Here is a 21,310-nt window from a genome sequence, read left to right as displayed (position 1 = left end):
TGCATTTCTCATGGGCTTCACATTAACTATATAGTCTTTCAAAATACAAAGGTGGCGCTGTTTTCTTAATCAAAGAACGGCACATGAACGCCATGACATCAGGGCAGCTCGTGAAACAACCGGACAGCTCCGTGGTGCTGAAACTCCACTCCAAAAACGCAGTTTCCCTTCTTAGCGCGGAAAAATCCTCTGGAAAAAACTGCGTGAATATGTTTAAGATGAAGGCCGTTGCAGCAAAATTCAATAATACCGGAAACGTAAATTTGATCGTTTAAAGCGCGGTGAATCTACACTACAATGAGGTCCTTTGTAACAATGCAGTCTTGCAAAAGGTACGTGCTGTTCGCTATTCTTATTATTTTATTTTTCGTTCACATTATTTCGACATTAGTGACTCATTATTCAATACCAGAGGAGATGAAAGAAGGATCAGTCATCGCTAACCTTGCTACCGATCTCAGCCTGGATGTTAAAACACTGAATCAGAGGAAGATGCGTCTTGACATCATTGCAAATAAGAAATACCTGGATGTGAACAAAGAGACTGGTGAACTGTATGTTGTTGAGAAGATTGACAGGGAAAACATTTGCCCTACAAAGTCATCAGCGTCTTGCTATCTCAGACTGGAGGTAATATTAGAAAATCCACTACGAATATTTAACATAGAAGTAGAGATTTTGGATATGAACGACAACGCCCCACAATTTCGAAGAGACGCCATACATTTAGATATATCCGAAGCAACGCCGAAAGGGGAGAGATTCTCTCTCAGTAATGCAGTTGATCCGGATGTTGGAAGCAATTCAGTGAAAACATACCATCTGACTGAAAGTGAACATTTTAATATTGAAGTTCAGACTGGCAGAGAAGGGTCAAAATTTGCCGATTTGATCTTGAAAAAGACTTTAGATCGGGAGCAGCAGGCTGTTCATAATTTATTACTCACAGCAATAGATGGAGGCACACCTGCTCGATCTGGCACTGCAAGTGTAATTGTGCATGTTTCCGACACAAATGACAACGCTCCTAATTTTGAAAAAGTAAATTACAGTGTAGAAATAATGGAAAATTCTCCCATAGGAAGCCTTGTTGTTCATCTCAATGCAACAGACTTAGATGAGGGGTCAAATTCTGATGTAACGTACTCATATAGTTTATATACATCAGAGAAAACACAAGAAACATTTAATTTGAATCCTTCCACTGGTGAAATTACTGTTAAAGGAATGTTAAATTATGAGGATTTCAGGATTTATGATATGGAAGTCATAGCTACTGATAAAGGAGCCAATAGTTTATCAGGACAATGTACTATAAAGATTCTGGTGGAAGACATGAATGACAACCATCCAGAATTATCTATTAAATCATTTCAGAGTCCAGTCAATGAAAACATAGAGTTAGACACAGTGATAGCAGTAGTTAGTGTCAGTGATAAAGACTCAGGTAACAATGGAGTGGTTGATCTTCATATTCCAGATAATATGCCTTTCAAACTGAGGGAGTCCTCTGATAACTATTATGAATTAGTAGTGTCAGAGCCATTAGACCGTGAGAAGGTTCCAGAATATGACATCACGTTCACTGTGACAGACAGAGGTTCTCCTCCTTTATCTGACAATGAAACTATGACGTTAGAGCTGCTGGATGTTAATGACAATGTCCCACAGTTCCCTCAGTCACTTTATACCATACGTGTAATGGAGAATAACGCACCTGGGGCCTTGCTCAGCTCCCTCACTGCGTTTGACCCTGACCTCCATGAAAACCAGTATCTAGTTTATTTCATCCTAGAGAAGGAGATAGCCAACACCTCCATGTCCATGCTGTTCTCCATCAATCCAGAGAACGGTAATCTTTACGCACTAAAAACGTTTGACTATGAGATCGAGAAGGAGTTTCTTTTCCACATCGAGGCCAGAGACTCTGGCTCTCCTCCACTCAGCAGTAACGTGACGGTCCACATCATCATTGTGGACCAGAACGACAACGCTCCGGTTATTGTTTCTCCGTGGCGCGCGCACGGCTCGGTGGTGGAGGAAAAGATCCCCAGATCCACCGATAAAGGCTCTCTGGTTGCCAAGGTGATAGCCTTAGACACCGACTCGGTGCACAACTCTCGGATTACCTATCAGTTCCTCCAGGTGACTGACGCCACCTTGTTCAGTCTGGACCAGTACAACGGAGAGATCCGGACTATGAGGATGTTCAGTTACAGAGACCCGCGCCACCAGCGACTGGTTGTTGTTGCCAAGGACAACGGGGAGCCTGCTCTCTCTGCTACAGTCACCATCAAGCTGTCCACAGTGGAGACTGTCGTTAAGGCCTACTCTGACATGACTGAGGTGCCTCTGGAATATGACATCTTTTCAGACCTAAACCTGTATTTGGTCATCGGTCTGGGCTCGGTGTCGTTTCTCCTGCTGATCACCATATTGGTCACCATCGTGCTCAAGTGTCAGAAACCCAAGCCCAGCAAAGCGGCTCCTCCCTGCAGGAACAGTGTGATCAGTGAGAGGAACTCCACCATCGCAGATTCCACTCTGGTCTCCAACGATGCCTACTGGTACAGTCTGTTTCTAGCAGAGACCAGGAAAGGAAAGCTGGTGGTTAGACAGCCTGTGCCAAAGGGCTCCAGATACATCGTGTCCAGTTTACCAAGAGGCACAGGACTGACAGACACTAGTGACTCAGCAGCTTCCACTCTGCAGGTAAGAGTAGAATGTGCTTTTGGTTTTAAGTGCATTATTTGTCAACATTAAGTAACATTATATTTTCCACAGACATTTTTAGATTAAAATACGTATCAATCTAACGATGCTATTCAGCAATGTCTGGATTTTTTTTTTTTTTAAACCACACATAATCTTTAAAATGTATTAAAATCTGCTTTACGTTCAACGTTAACACATCTTCAAAATGCAAACGGTGGCGCTGTTCTCTGAATAAAAAAACAGCCCCTACTGCCTTGACAGTGAATCGTTGTTACTGGGGCAGAAAGAAGAAAGCGGACAGTTCCGTGGTGCTGAAATATCGCGTCGAAAACGCGATCTCCCGTTTTTTGCACTGATATATCCTGGGGATTAAAATTGTGTGAATATTGGTATCAGGGCCGTACAAGAAAATTTGAATATCACCGGAAATGTACATTATATTGGCTGAATTGAGCTGAACCTACACACGACAATGGGGTCCTCTGTAACAATACAGACTTGCAAAAGGTACGTGCTGCTCGTTATTATTTTATCCTTGGTTCATCACATATCGAATTCGGTGACTAATTATTCAATACCAGAGGAGATGAAAGAAGGATCAGTCATCGCTAACCTTGCTACCGATCTCAGCCTGGATGTTAAAACACTGAATCAGAGGAAGATGCGTCTTGACATCATTGCAAATAAGAAATACCTGGATGTGAACAAAGAGACTGGTGAACTGTATGTTGTCGAGAAGATTGACAGGGAAAATATTTGTCCTGCAAAGTCGTCTTGCTATCTCAGACTGGAGGTAACACTAGAAAACCCAGTACGAATATTTAACATAGAAGTAGAGATTTTGGATATGAACGACAACGCCCCACAATTTCGACGAGACGTCATACATTTAGATATATCCGAAGCAACGTCGAAAGGGGAGAGATTCTCTCTCAGTAATGCAGTTGATCCGGATGTTGGAAGCAATTCAGTGAAAACATACCATCTGACTGAAAGTGAACATTTTAATATTGAAGTTCAGACTGGCAGAGAGGGGTCGAAGATGGCCGATTTGATCTTGAAAAAGACTTTAGATCGGGAGCAGCAGGCTGTTCATAATTTAATACTCACAGCTGTAGATGGAGGCACACCTGCTCGATCTGGCACTGCAAGTGTAATTGTTCGTGTTTTGGACACAAATGACAATGCACCTACTTTTGACAAAGTTAGTTTGAGTGTAAAAATTATGGAAAATTCTCCCATAGGAAGCCTTGTTGTTCATCTCAATGCAACAGACTTAGATGAGGGGTCAAATTCTGATATTACCTACTCGTACAGTTTATATACGTCAGAGAAAACGCAAGAAACATTTAATTTGAATCCTTCCACTGGTGAAATTACTGTTAAAGGAATGTTAAATTATGAGGATTTCAGGATTTATGATATGGAAGTTATAGCTACTGATAAAGGAGCCAATAGTTTATCAGGACAATGTACTATAAAAATTCTGGTGGAAGACATGAATGACAACCATCCAGAATTATCTATTAAATCATTTCAGAGTCCAGTCAATGAAAACATAGAGTTAGACACAGTGATAGCAGTAGTTAGTGTCAGTGATAAAGACTCAGGTAACAATGGAGTGGTTGATCTTTATATTCCAGATAATATGCCTTTCAAACTGAGGGAGTCCTCTGATAACTATTATGAATTAGTAGTGTCAGAGCCATTAGACCGTGAGAAGGTTCCAGAATATGACATCACGTTCACTGTGACAGACAGAGGTTCTCCTCCTTTATCTGACAATGAAACTATGACGTTAGAGCTGCTGGATGTTAATGACAATGTCCCACAGTTCCCTCAGTCATTTTATTCTATACGTGTAATGGAGAATAACGCACCTGGGGCCTTGCTCAGCTCCCTCACTGCGTTTGACCCTGACCTCCATGAAAACCAGTATCTAGTTTATTTCATCCTAGAGAAGGAGATAGCCAACACCTCCATGTCGATGCTGTTCTCCATCAATCCAGAGAACGGTAATCTTTACGCACTAAAAACGTTTGACTATGAGATCGAGAAGGAGTTTCTTTTCCACATCGAGGCCAGAGACTCTGGCTCTCCTCCACTCAGCAGTAACGTGACGGTCCACATCATCGTTGTGGACCAGAACGACAACGCTCCGGTTATTGTCTCTCCGTGGCGCGCGCACGGCTCGGTGGTGGAGGAAAAGATCCCCAGATCCACCGATAAAGGCTCTCTGGTTGCCAAGGTGATAGCCTTAGACACCGACTCGGTGCACAACTCTCGGATTACCTACCAGTTCCTCCAGGTGACTGACGCCACCTTGTTCAGTCTGGACCAGTACAACGGAGAGATCCGGACTATGAGGATGTTCAGTTACAGAGACCCGCGCCACCAGCGACTGGTTGTTGTTGCCAAGGACAACGGGGAGCCTGCTCTCTCTGCTACAGTCACCATCAAGCTGTCCACAGTGGAGACTGTCGTTAAGGCCTACTCTGACATGACTGAGGTACCTCTGGAATATGACATCTTTTCAGACCTAAACCTGTATTTGGTCATCGGTCTTGGCTCGGTGTCGTTTCTCCTGCTGATCACCATATTGGTCACCATCGTGCTCAAGTGTCAGAAACCCAAGCCCAGCAAAGCGGCTCCTCCCTGCAGGAACAGTGTGATCAGTGAGAGGAACTCCACCATCGCAGATTCCACTCTGGTCTCCAACGATGCCTACTGGTACAGTCTGTTTCTAGCGGAGACCAGGAAAGGAAAGCTGGTGGTTAGACAGCCTGTGCCAAAGGGCTCCAGATACATCGTGTCCAGTTTACCAAGAGGCACAGGACTGACAGACACTAGTGACTCAGCAGCTTCCACTCTGCAGGTAGGAGCCCAATGTTCGCATTTCTTTATACATTTCTCAAATTATGCTATTTAATTTTCCTATGTAAAATGTTTATAGTTCCAACGTTTAGTTACTCAGACAAATTGATAATCTGCGTTTCTTTGGCAACATATGCAGCGGTTTATAATCTTCAACTCATTTCTGAGTTAAACCTCCTTCGAATCTTTTTAGCTCATATGTCTCAACTGCAAGGTGTTCTAGTATGCAAAGAGTGGCGCTGTTTACTCGAAAAAACACCAGGCCACGAACGCCATGACGGTGAACCTTTGTTAGTGGGGTAGAGGTTGAAAAACAAACAGCTCCGTGGTGCTGAAACTCGCACGAATAAAAAGCAGCACCATTTAGCTCTCAAATCCGACGAAACTTTTTGGGGATTTAAATCGCAGGAGAACGTTTTGATCGAGGTCATAACAGCAATTGTACAGACCATTAGAAACATGCATTAGATCGGCTGAAGTGCTTCGAACGTTAAACACACAACAATGGGGACCGTTGATACCATGCAGTCACACAGAAGGTACGTGGCGCTCATTACTCTTTTTTCAATCGTGTATCTTATATCTGCATCAGTGACTCATTATTCAATACCAGAGGAGATGAAAGAAGGATCAGTCGTCGCTAACCTTGCTACCGATCTCAGCCTGGATGTTAAAACACTGAATCAGAGGAAGATGCGTCTTGACATTATCGGTAATAAAAAATATGTGGATGTGAACAAAGAGACTGGGGAACTGTACATTGTTGAGAAGATTGACAGGGAACATTGCCCAACCAAGATGTCAGCATCGTGCTATCTCAAACTGGAAGTAATACTTGAGAATCCATTAAGAATCTTTAATATAGAACTGGAGATTTTAGATATTAACGACAACGCCCCGCAATTCCGAAGAGATGCAATTCATTTAGATATATCTGAAGCAACGCCCGTTGGAGAGAGATTTTCGTTAAGCAATGCAGTGGACCCTGATATTGGAACCAATTCAGTAAAAACGTACAATTTGACTAAAAGTGAACATTTTAACCTTGAGGTTCAGACTGGCAGAGAAGGATCGAAGTTTGCCGATTTGATCTTGAAAAAGACTTTAGATCGGGAGCAGCAGACTGTTCATAATTTAATACTCACAGCTGTAGATGGAGGCACACCTGCTCGATCTGGCACTGCAAGTGTAATTGTTCGTGTTTTGGACACAAATGACAATGCACCTACTTTTGACGAAGTTAGTTTGAGTGTAAAAATTATGGAAAATTCTCCCATAGGAAGCCTTGTTGTTCATCTCAATGCAACAGACCTAGATGAGGGATCAAATTCTGATATTACCTACTCGTACAGTTTATATACGTCAGAGAAAACGCAAGAAACATTTAATTTGAATCCTTCCACTGGTGAAATTACTGTTAAAGGAATGTTAAATTATGAAGATTTCAGGATTTATGATATGGAAGTTATAGCTACTGATAAAGGAGCCAATAGTTTATCAGGACAATGTACTATAAAGATTCTGGTTGAAGACATGAATGACAACCATCCAGAATTATCTATTAAATCATTTCAGAGTCCAGTCAATGAAAACATAGAGTTAGACACAGTGATAGCAGTAGTTAGTGTCAGTGATAAAGACTCAGGTAACAATGGAGTGGTTGATCTTCATATTCCAGATAATATGCCTTTCAAACTGAGGGAGTCCTCTGATAACTATTATGAATTAGTAGTGTCAGAGCCATTAGACCGTGAGAAGGTTCCAGAATATGACATCACGTTCACTGTGACAGACAGAGGTTCTCCTCCTTTATCTGACAATGAAACTATGACGTTAGAGCTGCTGGATGTTAATGACAATGTCCCACAGTTCCCTCAGTCATTTTATACTATACGTGTAATGGAGAATAACGCACCTGGGGCCTTGCTCAGCTCCCTCACTGCGTTTGACCCTGACCTCCATGAAAACCAGTATCTAGTTTATTTCATCCTAGAGAAGGAGATAGCCAACACCTCCATGTCCATGCTGTTCTCCATCAATCCAGAGAACGGTAATCTTTACGCACTAAAAACTTTTGACTATGAGATCGAGAAGGAGTTTCTTTTCCACATCGAGGCCAGAGACTCTGGCTCTCCTCCACTCAGCAGTAACGTGACGGTCCACATCATCATTGTGGACCAGAACGACAACGCTCCGGTTATTGTCTCTCCGTGGCGCGCGCACGGCTCGGTGGTGGAGGAAAAGATCCCCAGATCCACCGATAAAGGCTCTCTGGTTGCCAAGGTGATAGCCTTAGACACCGACTCGGTGCACAACTCTCGGATTACCTACCAGTTCCTCCAGGTGACTGACGCCACCTTGTTCAGTCTGGACCAGTACAACGGAGAGATCCGGACTATGAGGATGTTCAGTTACAGAGACCCGCGCCACCAGCGACTGGTTGTTGTTGCTAAGGACAACGGGGAGCCTGCTCTCTCTGCTACAGTCACCATCAAGCTGTCCACAGTGGAGACTGTCGTTAAGGCCTACTCTGACATGACTGAGGTGCCTCTGGAATATGACATCTTTTCAGACCTAAACCTGTATTTGGTCATCGGTCTGGGCTCGGTGTCGTTTCTCCTGCTGATCACCATATTGGTCGCCATCGTGCTCAAGTGTCAGAAACCCAAGCCCAGCAAAGCGGCTCCTCCCTGCAGGAACAGTGTGATCAGTGAGAGGAACTCCACCATCGCAGATTCCACTCTGGTCTCCAACGATGCCTACTGGTACAGTCTGTTTCTAGCAGAGACCAGGAAAGGAAAGCTGGTGGTTAGACAGCCTGTGCCAAAGGGCTCCAGATACATCGTGTCCAGTTTACCAAGAGGCACAGGACTGACAGACACTAGTGATTCAGCAGCTTCTACCCTGCAGGTAAATAGTCCAATGTTCACGTGTTTCTATCTTATCGTGTATCAATATTAAGTGGCATTTTATTTCACAATTTAGACATTTCAAGATTACAAATCTTTAACAGTCTGACGATTCTGTTCAGTAATATCGACAAAAAGGTAATTTTAAATCCACATAAAATGTATGCAATGTATTTTAATGTGCTTCACGTTAACCACAAAATATAAAGGTGGCGCTGTTGTCTTAATGAAAGAACGGTACATGAACGCCATGACAGTGAATCGCCGTCATCAGGACAGATCGTGAAACAACCGGAGAGCTCCGTGGTGCTGAAACTCCACTCCAAAAACGCAGCTTTTCTTTTTAGCGCGGAAAAATCCTCTGGAATAAAACTGCGTGAATATGTTTGGGATTAAGGGCTTCACAGCTGAATTCAATATTACTGGAAACCTACATTCTTTCGTTTAAAGCGCGGTGAACCCACACAACAACGAGGTCCTTTGTAACAATGCAGTCTTGCAAAAGGTACGTGTTGTTAGGTATTCTTATTCTTTTGTCTTTCGTTCACAATATTTCGACATCAGTGACTCATTATTCAATACCAGAGGAGATGAAAGAAGGATCAGTCGTCGCTAACCTTGCTACCGATCTCAGCCTGGATGTTAAAACACTGAATCAGAGGAAGATGCGTCTTGACATCATTGCAAATAAGAAATACCTGGATGTGAACAAAGAGACTGGTGAACTGTATGTTGTTGAGAAGATTGACAGGGAAAATATTTGCACAACCAAGTCATCAGCGTCTTGCTATCTCAAACTGGAAATAATACTAGAAAACCCAGTACGAATATTTAACATAGAAGTAGAGATTTTGGATATGAACGACAACGCCCCACAGTTTCGACGAGACGCCATACATTTAGATATATCCGAAGCAACGCCGAAAGGGGAGAGATTCTCTCTCAGTAATGCAGTTGATCCGGATGTTGGAAGCAATTCAGTGAAAACATACCATCTGACTGAAAGTGAACATTTTAATATTGAAGTTCAGACTGGCAGAGATGGGTCGAAGTTTGCCGATTTGATCTTGAAAAAGACTTTAGATCGGGAGCAGCAGGCTGTTCATAATTTAATACTCACAGCTGTAGATGGAGGCACACCTGCTCGATCTGGCACTGCAAGTGTAATTGTTCGTGTTTTGGACACAAATGACAATGCACCTACTTTTGACAAAGTTAGTTTGAGTGTAAAAATTATGGAAAATTCTCCCATAGGAAGCCTTGTTGTTCATCTCAATGCAACAGACTTAGATGAGGGGTCAAATTCTGATATTACCTACTCGTACAGTTTATATACGTCAGAGAAAACGCAAGAAACATTTAATTTGAATCCTTCCACTGGTGAAATTACTGTTAAAGGAATGTTAAATTATGAGGATTTCAGGATTTATGATATGGAAGTTATAGCTACTGATAAAGGAGCCAATAGTTTATCAGGACAATGTACTATAAAAATTCTGGTGGAAGACATGAATGACAACCATCCAGAATTATCTATTAAATCATTTCAGAGTCCAGTCAATGAAAACATAGAGTTAGACACAGTGATAGCAGTAGTTAGTGTCAGTGATAAAGACTCAGGTAACAATGGAGTGGTTGATCTTTATATTCCAGATAATATGCCTTTCAAACTGAGGGAGTCCTCTGATAACTATTATGAATTAGTAGTGTCAGAGCCATTAGACCGTGAGAAGGTTCCAGAATATGACATCACGTTCACTGTGACAGACAGAGGTTCTCCTCCTTTATCTGACAATGAAACTATGACGTTAGAGCTGCTGGATGTTAATGACAATGTCCCACAGTTCCCTCAGTCATTTTATACTATACGTGTAATGGAGAATAACGCACCTGGGGCCTTGCTCAGCTCCCTCACTGCGTTTGACCCTGACCTCCATGAAAACCAGTATCTAGTTTATTTCATCCTAGAGAAGGAGATAGCCAACACCTCCATGTCCATGCTGTTCTCCATCAATCCAGAGAACGGTAATCTTTACGCACTAAAAACGTTTGACTATGAGATCGAGAAGGAGTTTCTTTTCCACATCGAGGCCAGAGACTCTGGCTCTCCTCCACTCAGCAGTAACGTGACGGTCCACATCATCATTGTGGACCAGAACGACAACGCTCCGGTTATTGTTTCTCCGTGGCGCGCGCACGGCTCGGTGGTGGAGGAAAAGATCCCCAGATCCACCGATAAAGGCTCTCTGGTTGCCAAGGTGATAGCCTTAGACACCGACTCGGTGCACAACTCTCGGATTACCTACCAGTTCCTCCAGGTGACTGACGCCACCTTGTTCAGTCTGGACCAGTACAACGGAGAGATCCGGACTATGAGGATGTTCAGTTACAGAGACCCGCGCCACCAGCGACTGGTTGTTGTTGCCAAGGACAACGGGGAGCCTGCTCTCTCTGCTACAGTCACCATCAAGCTGTCCACAGTGGAGACTGTCGTTAAGGCCTACTCTGACATGACTGAGGTACCTCTGGAATATGACATCTTTTCAGACCTAAACCTGTATTTGGTCATCGGTCTGGGCTCGGTGTCGTTTCTCCTGCTGATCACCATATTGGTCACCATCGTGCTCAAGTGTCAGAAACCCAAGCCCAGCAAAGCGGCTCCTCCCTGCAGGAACAGTGTGATCAGTGAGAGGAACTCCACCATCGCAGATTCCACTCTGGTCTCCAACGATGCCTACTGGTACAGTCTGTTTCTAGCGGAGACCAGGAAAGGAAAGCTGGTGGTTAGACAGCCTGTGCCAAAGGGCTCCAGATACATCGTGTCCAGTTTACCAAGAGGCACAGGACTGACAGACACTAGTGATTCAGCAGCTTCTACCCTGCAGGTAAATAGTCCAATGTTCACGTGTTTCTATCTTATCGTGTATCAATATTAAGTGGCATTTTATTTCACAATTTAGACATTTCAAGATTACAAATCTTTAACAGTCTGACGATTCTGTTCAGTAGCCTAATATCGACAAAAAGGTAATTTTAAATCCAAATAAAATGTATGCAATGTATTTTAATGTGCTTCACGTTAACCACAAAATATAAAGGTGGCGCTGTTTTCTTAATGAAAGAACGGTACATGAACGCCATGACAGTGAATCGCCGTCATCAGGACAGATCGTGAAACAACCGGAGAGCTCCGTGGTGCTGAAACTCCACTCCAAAAACGCAGCTTTTCTTTTTAGCGCGGAAAAATCCTCTGGAATAAAACTGCGTGAATATGTTTGGGATTAAGGGCTTCACAGCTGAATTCAATATTACTGGAAACCTACATTCTATCGTTTAAAGCGCGGTGAACCCACACAACAACGAGGTCCTTTGTAACAATGCAGTCTTGCAAAAGGTACGTGTTGTTAGGTATTCTTATTCTTTTGTCTTTCGTTCACAATATTTCGACATCAGGAACTCATTATTCAATACCAGAGGAGATGAAAGAAGGATCAGTCGTCGCTAACCTTGCTACCGATCTCAGCCTGGATGTTAAAACACTGAATCAGAGGAAGATGCGTCTTGACATCATTGCAAATAAGAAATACCTGGATGTGAACAAAGAGACTGGTGAACTGTATGTTGTTGAGAAGATTGACAGGGAAAACATTTGCCCTACAAAGTCATTAGCGTCTTGCTATCTCAAACTGGAAATAATACTAGAAAACCCAGTACGAATATTTAACATAGAAGTAGAGATTTTGGATATGAACGACAACGCCCCACAGTTTCGACGAGACGTCATACATTTAGATATATCTGAAGCAACGCCGAAAGGGGAGAGATTCTCTCTCAGTAATGCAGTTGATCCGGATGTTGGAAGCAATTCAGTGAAAACATACCATCTAACTGAAAGTGAACATTTTAATATTGAAGTTCAGACTGGCAGAGATGGGTCGAAGTTTGCCGATTTGATCTTAAAAAAGACTTTAGATCGGGAGCAGCAGGCTGTTCATAATTTAATACTCACAGCTGTAGATGGAGGCACACCTGCTCGATCTGGCACTGCAAGTGTAATTGTTCGTGTTTTAGACACAAATGACAATACACCTACTTTTGACAAAGTTAGTTTGAGTGTAAAAATTATGGAAAATTCTCCCATAGGAAGCCTTGTTGTTCATCTCAATGCAACAGACCTAGATGAGGGGTCAAATTCTGATATTACCTACTCGTACAGTTTATATACGTCAGAGAAAACACAAGAAACATTTAATTTGAATCCTTCCACTGGTGAAATTACTGTTAAAGGAATGTTAAATTATGAGGATTTCAGGATTTATGATATGGAAGTTATAGCTACTGATAAAGGAGCCAATAGTTTATCAGGACAATGTACTATAAAGATTCTGGTGGAAGACATGAATGACAACCATCCAGAATTATCTATTAAATCATTTCAGAGTCCAGTCAATGAAAACATAGAGTTAGACACAGTGATAGCAGTAGTTAGTGTCAGTGATAAAGACTCAGGTAACAATGGAGTGGTTGATCTTTATATTCCAGATAATATGCCTTTCAAACTGAGGGAGTCCTCTGATAACTATTATGAATTAGTAGTGTCAGAGCCATTAGACCGTGAGAAGGTTCCAGAATATGACATCACGTTCACTGTGACAGACAGAGGTTCTCCTCCTTTATCTGACAATGAAACTATGACGTTAGAGCTGCTGGATGTTAATGACAATGTCCCACAGTTCCCTCAGTCATTTTATACTATACGTGTAATGGAGAATAACGCACCTGGGGCCTTGCTCAGCTCCCTCACTGCGTTTGACCCTGACCTCCATGAAAACCAGTATCTAGTTTATTTCATCCTAGAGAAGGAAATAGCCAACACCTCCATGTCCATGCTGTTCTCCATCAATCCAGAGAACGGTAATCTTTACGCACTAAAAACGTTTGACTATGAGATCGAGAAGGAGTTTCTTTTCCACATCGAGGCCAGAGACTCTGGCTCTCCTCCACTCAGCAGTAACGTGACGGTCCACATCATCGTTGTGGACCAGAACGATAACGCTCCGGTTATTGTCTCTCCGTGGCGCGCGCACGGCTCGGTGGTGGAGGAAAAGATCCCCAGATCCACCGATAAAGGCTCTCTGGTTGCCAAGGTGATAGCCTTAGACACCGACTCGGTGCACAACTCTCGGATTACCTACCAGTTCCTCCAGGTGACTGACGCCACCTTGTTCAGTCTGGACCAGTACAACGGAGAGATCCGGACTATGAGGATGTTCAGTTACAGAGACCCGCGCCACCAGCGACTGGTTGTTGTTGCCAAGGACAACGGGGAGCCTGCTCTCTCTGCTACAGTCACCATCAAGCTGTCCACAGTGGAGACTGTCGTTAAGGCCTACTCTGACATGACTGAGGTACCTCTGGAATATGACATCTTTTCAGACCTAAACCTGTATTTGGTCATCGGTCTGGGCTCGGTGTCGTTTCTCCTGCTGATCACCATATTGGTCACCATCGTGCTCAAGTGTCAGAAACCCAAGCCCAGCAAAGCGGCTCCTCCCTGCAGGAACAGTGTGATCAGTGAGAGGAACTCCACCATCGCAGATTCCACTCTGGTCTCCAACGATGCCTACTGGTACAGTCTGTTTCTAGCAGAGACCAGGAAAGGAAAGCTGGTGGTTAGACAGCCTGTGCCAAAGGGCTCCAGATACATCGTGTCCAGTTTACCAAGAGGCACAGGACTGACAGACACTAGTGACTCAGCAGCTTCTACCCTGCAGGTGAGAGTCATTTGTTGATCCAACACCTGTACAGCTTTTACACATATTCGAACTGTTTGTTTCATTAACGGACCCTCTTTTAATACCAATATAGGAATACGTAATTTGCAAGCGCCTTTAGGAAATTGTCTTAGAACAAATGCATATCAATTTTAAGACATGCATGCGCTCATATATTCCCCTTTATACAACATATTTTGACGTTTTCATTTTAATAGTAAAATTGATGTGCTGATTTAATTTATATAGTAATAGAAACCGTATTGTATGAATACATTATCTTAGAGAGAACCACCCAGATATGTTTTGCCTCAACATTTCAAAGTTACAATTTGTTAGTCGTTCTTTACAAGTTATTATCCAGGGGTTGCACATGGCAATGCAGGACTAAATGCAATAAGCCAACAAAAAACGCAAAATTATCTGAGACAGAATAACATAATTTGATTCTAAACGTGTTAAAACGGCAAACAACCAACTTAAGACAAAACGAAAAAGTTTAAGAAAAAGAAAACTAAAACTGACCATAATCCATAGAAACAGCACAAGACGATAAAAATAACTCTCCCGGTGTAAAGAATATGTTATAGTTTGAGGTCAACTCGTGGTACACAACAGTAATTTAAATGTTCATATAACAAACGCTGATGAGAGGTACTACTTCCTGCACGCAGCGTCGCTGTTCCCCAGTCATATGCTCTTGTGACATCACGGTCGCCCAGGCACTCGTCATTTAAGTGAAAAGGAGAAAACGGCGAATGGACAGCTCCTGGTGCTGAGTGAATTTGGATCTGAAGGATCTCTCAGTGTCCCTACTGGCATTCCTTTTAGGAATATAACTGAAGCTTTACAATTGACCTAAATGTTGTACGGAATAATTTAGACTACATTGAAGAAAACAAAGATCTGGGGTAACAATGGAAGGCTGGGTCTGTTCTGAATATTGGAAAAGGTATGTGTCGACAATTCTTCTTTTTGTTGCCACCTTAAATTCCACGTCGGCTGTATCACACTATTCTGTTCCCGAGGAACTCGAAGAAGACTCTGTCGTCGCAAATCTAGCTGGGGATTTGGGACTAGATGTGAAGACATTAGTCGAACGGAAAATGCGCATAGAGATTATTGCCAATCGGAAATATCTGGATGTGAACAAAGAAACAGGGGAGCTTTACATTGTTGAACGAATTGACAGAGAGTCCCTATGTCCCGCCAAGACATCCTGTTATCTGAAAATGGAAGCAATAATTGAAAACCCAAAACGAATATTTTATATTGAATTAGAGATAATGGACATAAATGACAACGCACCTCATTTTCGAAGAGACACGATAGATTTAGACATTTCAGAGGCTACGCAGGCTGGTGAGCGCTTTTCTGTGAGTAATGCAGTTGACCCAGACGTTGGTTCAAACTCTGTGAAAACATACCATTTGAGCGAAAGTGATTATTTCACAATAGAAATTCAGACTGGAAGAGATGGATCCAAATTTGCTGATTTAATCCTGAAAAAGACATTGGACCGAGAGCAGCAGGCTGTTCATTATTTAATACTTACAGCTGTAGATGGCGGTATGCCATCTCGTTCTGGTACTGCCAGCATTATTGTTCATGTTTTAGACACAAATGACAACGCCCCTACATTTGAAGAAGAGAGCTACCAAATCAGTGTAATGGAAAATTCTCCGATCGGAAGTCTTGTTATTCATCTCAATGCGACAGACTTAGATAAAGGGTCAAATTCTGATTTGATATACTCATACAGTTTATATACATCGGAGAAAACGCAAGAAACGTTTCATTTAAACCCCAACACGGGTGAGATTACTGTAAAAGGAGTGTTAAATTATGAAGATTTTAAGATTTATGATATGGAAGTTATAGCTACTGATAAAGGAGCCAACAGCTTATCAGGACAATGTAAACTCAAAATTCTCGTCGAGGACATGAATGACAACCATCCAGAATTATCTATTAAATCATTTCAGAGTCCAGTCAATGAAAACATAGAGTTAGACACAGTGATAGCAGTAGTTAGTGTCAGTGATAAAGACTCAGGTAACAATGGAGTGGTTGATCTTCATATTCCAGATAATATGCCTTTCAAACTGAGGGAGTCCTCTGATAACTATTATGAATTAGTAGTGTCAGAGCCATTAGACCGTGAGAAGGTTCCAGAATATGACATCACGTTCACTGTGACAGACAGAGGTTCTCCTCCTTTATCTGACAATGAAACTATGACGTTAGAGCTGCTGGATGTTAATGACAATGTCCCACAGTTCCCTCAGTCATTTTATACCATACGTGTAATGGAGAATAACGCACCTGGGGCCTTGCTCAGCTCCCTCACTGCGTTTGACCCTGACCTCCATGAAAACCAGTATCTAGTTTATTTCATCCTAGAGAAGGAGATAGCCAACACCTCCATGTCCATGCTGTTCTCCATCAATCCAGAGAACGGTAATCTTTACGCACTAAAAACGTTTGACTATGAGATCGAGAAGGAGTTTCTTTTCCACATCGAGGCCAGAGACTCTGGCTCTCCTCCACTCAGCAGTAACGTGACGGTCCACATCATCATTGTGGACCAGAACGACAACGCTCCGGTTATTGTTTCTCCGTGGCGTGCGCACGGCTCGGTGGTGGAGGAAAAGATCCCCAGATCCACCGATAAAGGCTCTCTGGTTGCCAAGGTGATAGCCTTAGACACCGACTCGGTGCACAACTCTCGGATTACCTACCAGTTCCTCCAGGTGACTGACGCCACCTTGTTCAGTCTGGACCAGTACAACGGAGAGATCCGGACTATGAGGATGTTCAGTTACAGAGACCCGCGCCACCAGCGACTGGTTGTTGTTGCCAAGGACAACGGGGAGCCTGCTCTCTCTGCTACAGTCACCATCAAGCTGTCCACAGTGGAGACTGTCGTTAAGGCCTACTCTGACATGACTGAGGTGCCTCTGGAATATGACATCTTTTCAGACCTAAACCTGTATTTGGTCATCGGTCTGGGCTCGGTGTCGTTTCTCCTGCTGATCACCATATTGGTCACCATCGTGCTCAAGTGTCAGAAACCCAAGCCCAGCAAAGCGGCTCCTCCCTGCAGGAACAGTGTGATCAGTGAGAGGAACTCCACCATCGCAGATTCCACTCTGGTCTCCAACGATGCCTACTGGTACAGTCTGTTTCTAGCAGAGACCAGGAAAGGAAAGCTGGTGGTTAGACAGCCTGTGCCAAAGGGCTCCAGATACATCGTGTCCAGTTTACCAAGAGGCACAGGACTGACAGACACTAGTGACTCAGCAGCTTCCACTCTGCAGGTATGACCAAAGTTAAACATTTCTCCTCTAGATTCTAGTGTTACGTATCTTTTAACTTGCCATTTAACATAGTATAGTATTTCAGAATATAACGTCACTAAAAATGTTGAGAAAGAAATAACCAACATAATTCCTTTCAACAATATGTGCAGCAGTCACTCATCTTGAGCTCACCTTTAAAATTTAAAACGTGCTTTTTTAAGATACCTCATTTCAAATAAATCATCCCGCAATTTGCAAAGTGTGGCGCTGTTCACTCGATAAAACAATAACCAATGGTCGCCATGACAGAGAATCACTGTAAAAATATCAGAGCTTCAAACCGCCGGACAGCTCCGTGGTGCTGAATCTTACATTAAAAACGAAAAAGGCCGACTTCGCAGTTCTACACTTTAAAACACTGTCGGAATTACATTTTCATTAATCGGGTTGGATGGAGAATTTAATGGCAACGTTGTAAATCAGTGGATATATGCTTTGTAACGACTGGCATGCTATACGTGCAGTGAACAGAAGAACAATGATGCGGCCTGATTTAACAATGCAGGCACGGAAAAGGTACGTGGCGTTTGCGATTTTCTTTTCTTTCATAAATCATGTTACGGCCTCAGTCACTCATTATTCAATACCAGAGGAGATGAAAGAAGGATCAGTCATCGCTAACCTTGCTACCGATCTCAGCCTGGATGTTAAAACACTGAATCAGAGGAAGATGCGTCTTGACCTCATCGCCAATAATAAATACCTGGATGTGAACAAAGAGACTGGTGAACTTTATGTTGTTGAGAAAATTGACAGGGAATATCTTTGTACCAAAACGCTGACATTGTGCTACTTGAAAATGGAAGTAATACTTGAAAATCCCTTACGAATATTTAATATAGAACTAGAAATTCTGGATATGAACGACAACGCCCCACAGTTTCGAAGAGACGCCATACATTTAGATATATCTGAAGCAACGTCAAAAGGGGAGAGATTCTCATTGAGCAACGCTGTTGACCCTGATGTTGGAAGCAATTCAGTAAAAACGTACCACCTAAGTGAAAGTGAACATTTTACTATTGAAGTTCAAACTGGAAGAGATGGTTCAAAATTTGCCGATTTGATCTTGAAAAAGACTTTAGATCGGGAGCAGCAGGCTGTTCATAATTTAATACTCACAGCTGTAGATGGAGGCACACCTGCTCGATCTGGCACTGCAAGTGTTATTGTGCATGTTTCCGACACAAATGACAACGCTCCGACTTTTGAAAAATTAAATTACAGTGTAGAAATAATGGAAAATTCTCCTATTGGAAGTCTCGTTGTTCATCTCAATGCAACAGACTTAGATGAGGGGTCAAATTCTGATGTTACGTACTCATATAGTTTATATACATCAGAGAAAACACAAGAAACATTTAATCTGAATCCTTCCACTGGTGAAATTACTGTTAAAGGAATGTTAAATTATGAGGATTTTAGGATTTATGATATGGAAGTTATTGCTACTGATAAAGGAGCCAATAGTTTATCAGGACAATGTACTATACAGATTCTGGTGGAAGACATGAATGACAACCATCCAGAATTATCTATTAAATCATTTCAGAGTCCAGTCAATGAAAACATAGAGTTAGACACAGTGATAGCAGTAGTTAGTGTCAGTGATAAAGACTCAGGTAACAATGGAGTGGTTGATCTTCATATTCCAGATAATATGCCTTTCAAACTGAGGGAGTCCTCTGATAACTATTATGAATTAGTAGTGTCAGAGCCATTAGACCGTGAGAAGGTTCCAGAATATGACATCACGTTCACTGTGACAGACAGAGGTTCTCCTCCTTTATCTGACAATGAAACTATGACGTTAGAGCTGCTGGATGTTAATGACAATGTCCCACAGTTCCCTCAGTCATTTTATACTATACGTGTAATGGAGAATAACGCACCTGGGGCCTTGCTCAGCTCCCTCACTGCGTTTGACCCTGACCTCCATGAAAACCAGTATCTAGTTTATTTCATCCTAGAGAAGGAGATAGCCAACACCTCCATGTCCATGCTGTTCTCCATCAATCCAGAGAACGGTAATCTTTACGCACTAAAAACTTTTGACTATGAGATCGAGAAGGAGTTTCTTTTCCACATCGAGGCCAGAGACTCTGGCTCTCCTCCACTCAGCAGTAACGTGACGGTCCACATCATCATTGTGGACCAGAACGACAACGCTCCGGTTATTGTCTCTCCGTGGCGTGCGCACGGCTCGGTGGTGGAGGAAAAGATCCCCAGATCCACCGATAAAGGCTCTCTGGTTGCCAAGGTGATAGCCTTAGACACCGACTCGGTGCACAACTCTCGGATTACCTACCAGTTCCTCCAGGTGACTGACGCCACCTTGTTCAGTCTGGACCAATACAACGGAGAGATCCGGACTATGAGGATGTTCAGTTACAGAGACCCGCGCCACCAGCGACTGGTTGTTGTTGCCAAGGACAACGGGGAGCCTGCTCTCTCTGCTACAGTCACCATCAAGCTGTCCACAGTGGAGACTGTCGTTAAGGCCTACTCTGACATGACTGAGGTACCTCTGGAATATGACATCTTTTCAGACCTAAACCTGTATTTGGTCATCGGTCTGGGCTCGGTGTCGTTTCTCCTGCTGATCACCATATTGGTCACCATCGTGCTCAAGTGTCAGAAACCCAAGCCCAGCAAAGCGGCTCCTCCCTGCAGGAACAGTGTGATCAGTGAGAGGAACTCCACCATCGCAGATTCCACTCTGGTCTCCAACGATGCCTACTGGTACAGTCTGTTTCTAGCGGAGACCAGGAAAGGAAAGCTGGTGGTTAGACAGCCTGTGCCAAAGGGCTCCAGATACATCGTGTCCAGTTTACCAAGAGGCACAGGACTGACAGACACTAGTGACTCAGCAGCTTCTACCCTGCAGGTATGGGAAAAATATCTAATTGACACGTGTTACACACAGATCACTTCGTGAATGTCCACCAAGTCCACTGAAAAGTGACCATTGCAGCCACTTGTCATTTCAGCGCTTGATAATTTGACTCTCCTATTCATTTATTATAAGTTATACGTGGAAAATGAACCATGTATTACATGTAAAAATGTAATTGTGCACATTGAAAATGTGTTAGATAAGTCTTCTAGAAAAATCTATACTAAAATAATAATCTATACCCTTTCTTAATTGTTTGATTTTTATCTCAGACTGGATCTTTTTGCATACACACTGGGAGGAGAAATGAGGCTAAATGTGGGACACCCCGGGTACTATATTAAATAAAAAAGTAACTGTCAGTAGCAACCATAGATGATACACACACGGTCACTTCATTCATTATGTTTGGCATTGTTTTTACGCACAGACACCCGTGCGTAAAACTCGCAGAACATGAAGCAAAAGATAATACTCTTATACATACTTTATACTTTTACAAACACTGTCAACACATTTGACAAATAAAAAACAAAACGTGTATTAAGTTATGCAAATAAAGAACGGAAATTGAAAACTACTTAACAGGCTTTTAGAATTTCACCTCCCATCCAGGGAATACAAAAATAGAAATCAGAAATGAAAACTTTATCAAAAGACTTATTTTCAGTTTGTTAAACTGTGATAAAAACCCACTCACACTCTGTCTTAGTTCAAAACAAGATTACATATTTGTTTTAAAAAGTTGCAAAGGCTCACACAAGACTAATTTCGTCGCTG

The 21,310-nt window shown here is 42.7% G+C and overlaps 3 protein-coding genes across 4 annotated transcripts; all 3 read left to right on the top strand.

Moving 5' to 3' along the window:
- Positions 1-90: 90 nt before the first annotated feature.
- Positions 91-11,481, top strand: LOC116052494 (protocadherin alpha-C2-like). The gene is made up of 2 exons (XM_031303241.2): positions 91-261; positions 8,933-11,481. The coding sequence occupies exon 2, from the start codon at positions 8,987-8,989 to the stop codon at positions 11,432-11,434; it is 2,448 nt and encodes an 815-aa protein (XP_031159101.1). The 5' UTR covers positions 91-261; positions 8,933-8,986; the 3' UTR covers positions 11,435-11,481.
- Positions 273-17,625, top strand: LOC116052680 (protocadherin alpha-C2-like). 2 transcript variants are annotated; one of them, XM_036003148.1, is made up of 2 exons: positions 273-2,712; positions 17,593-17,625. In XM_036003148.1, exons 1-2 carry the CDS (start codon positions 298-300, stop codon positions 17,596-17,598), a joined length of 2,421 nt encoding a protein of 806 aa, XP_035859041.1. In that variant the 5' UTR covers positions 273-297; the 3' UTR covers positions 17,599-17,625. The 2 variants fall into 2 exon arrangements, with proteins under 2 accessions (XP_035859041.1, XP_035859039.1); XM_036003146.1 differs by lacking the exon at positions 17,593-17,625 and adding an exon at positions 8,500-8,929.
- On the top strand, positions 15,234-20,882 carry LOC116052678 (protocadherin alpha-C2-like). Its single transcript, XM_036003168.1, has 2 exons — positions 15,234-16,043; positions 18,973-20,882. Exons 1-2 carry the CDS (start codon positions 15,379-15,381, stop codon positions 20,570-20,572), a joined length of 2,265 nt encoding a protein of 754 aa, XP_035859061.1. The 5' UTR covers positions 15,234-15,378; the 3' UTR covers positions 20,573-20,882.
- The last annotated feature ends 428 nt before the right edge of the window (positions 20,883-21,310 follow it).

This window comes from Sander lucioperca, chromosome 1 (assembly GCF_008315115.2).
Source record: "Sander lucioperca isolate FBNREF2018 chromosome 1, SLUC_FBN_1.2, whole genome shotgun sequence".
Classification (NCBI taxonomy): domain Eukaryota; kingdom Metazoa; phylum Chordata; class Actinopteri; order Perciformes; family Percidae; genus Sander; species Sander lucioperca.
This window is presented reverse-complemented; position numbering and strand designations above follow the sequence as displayed.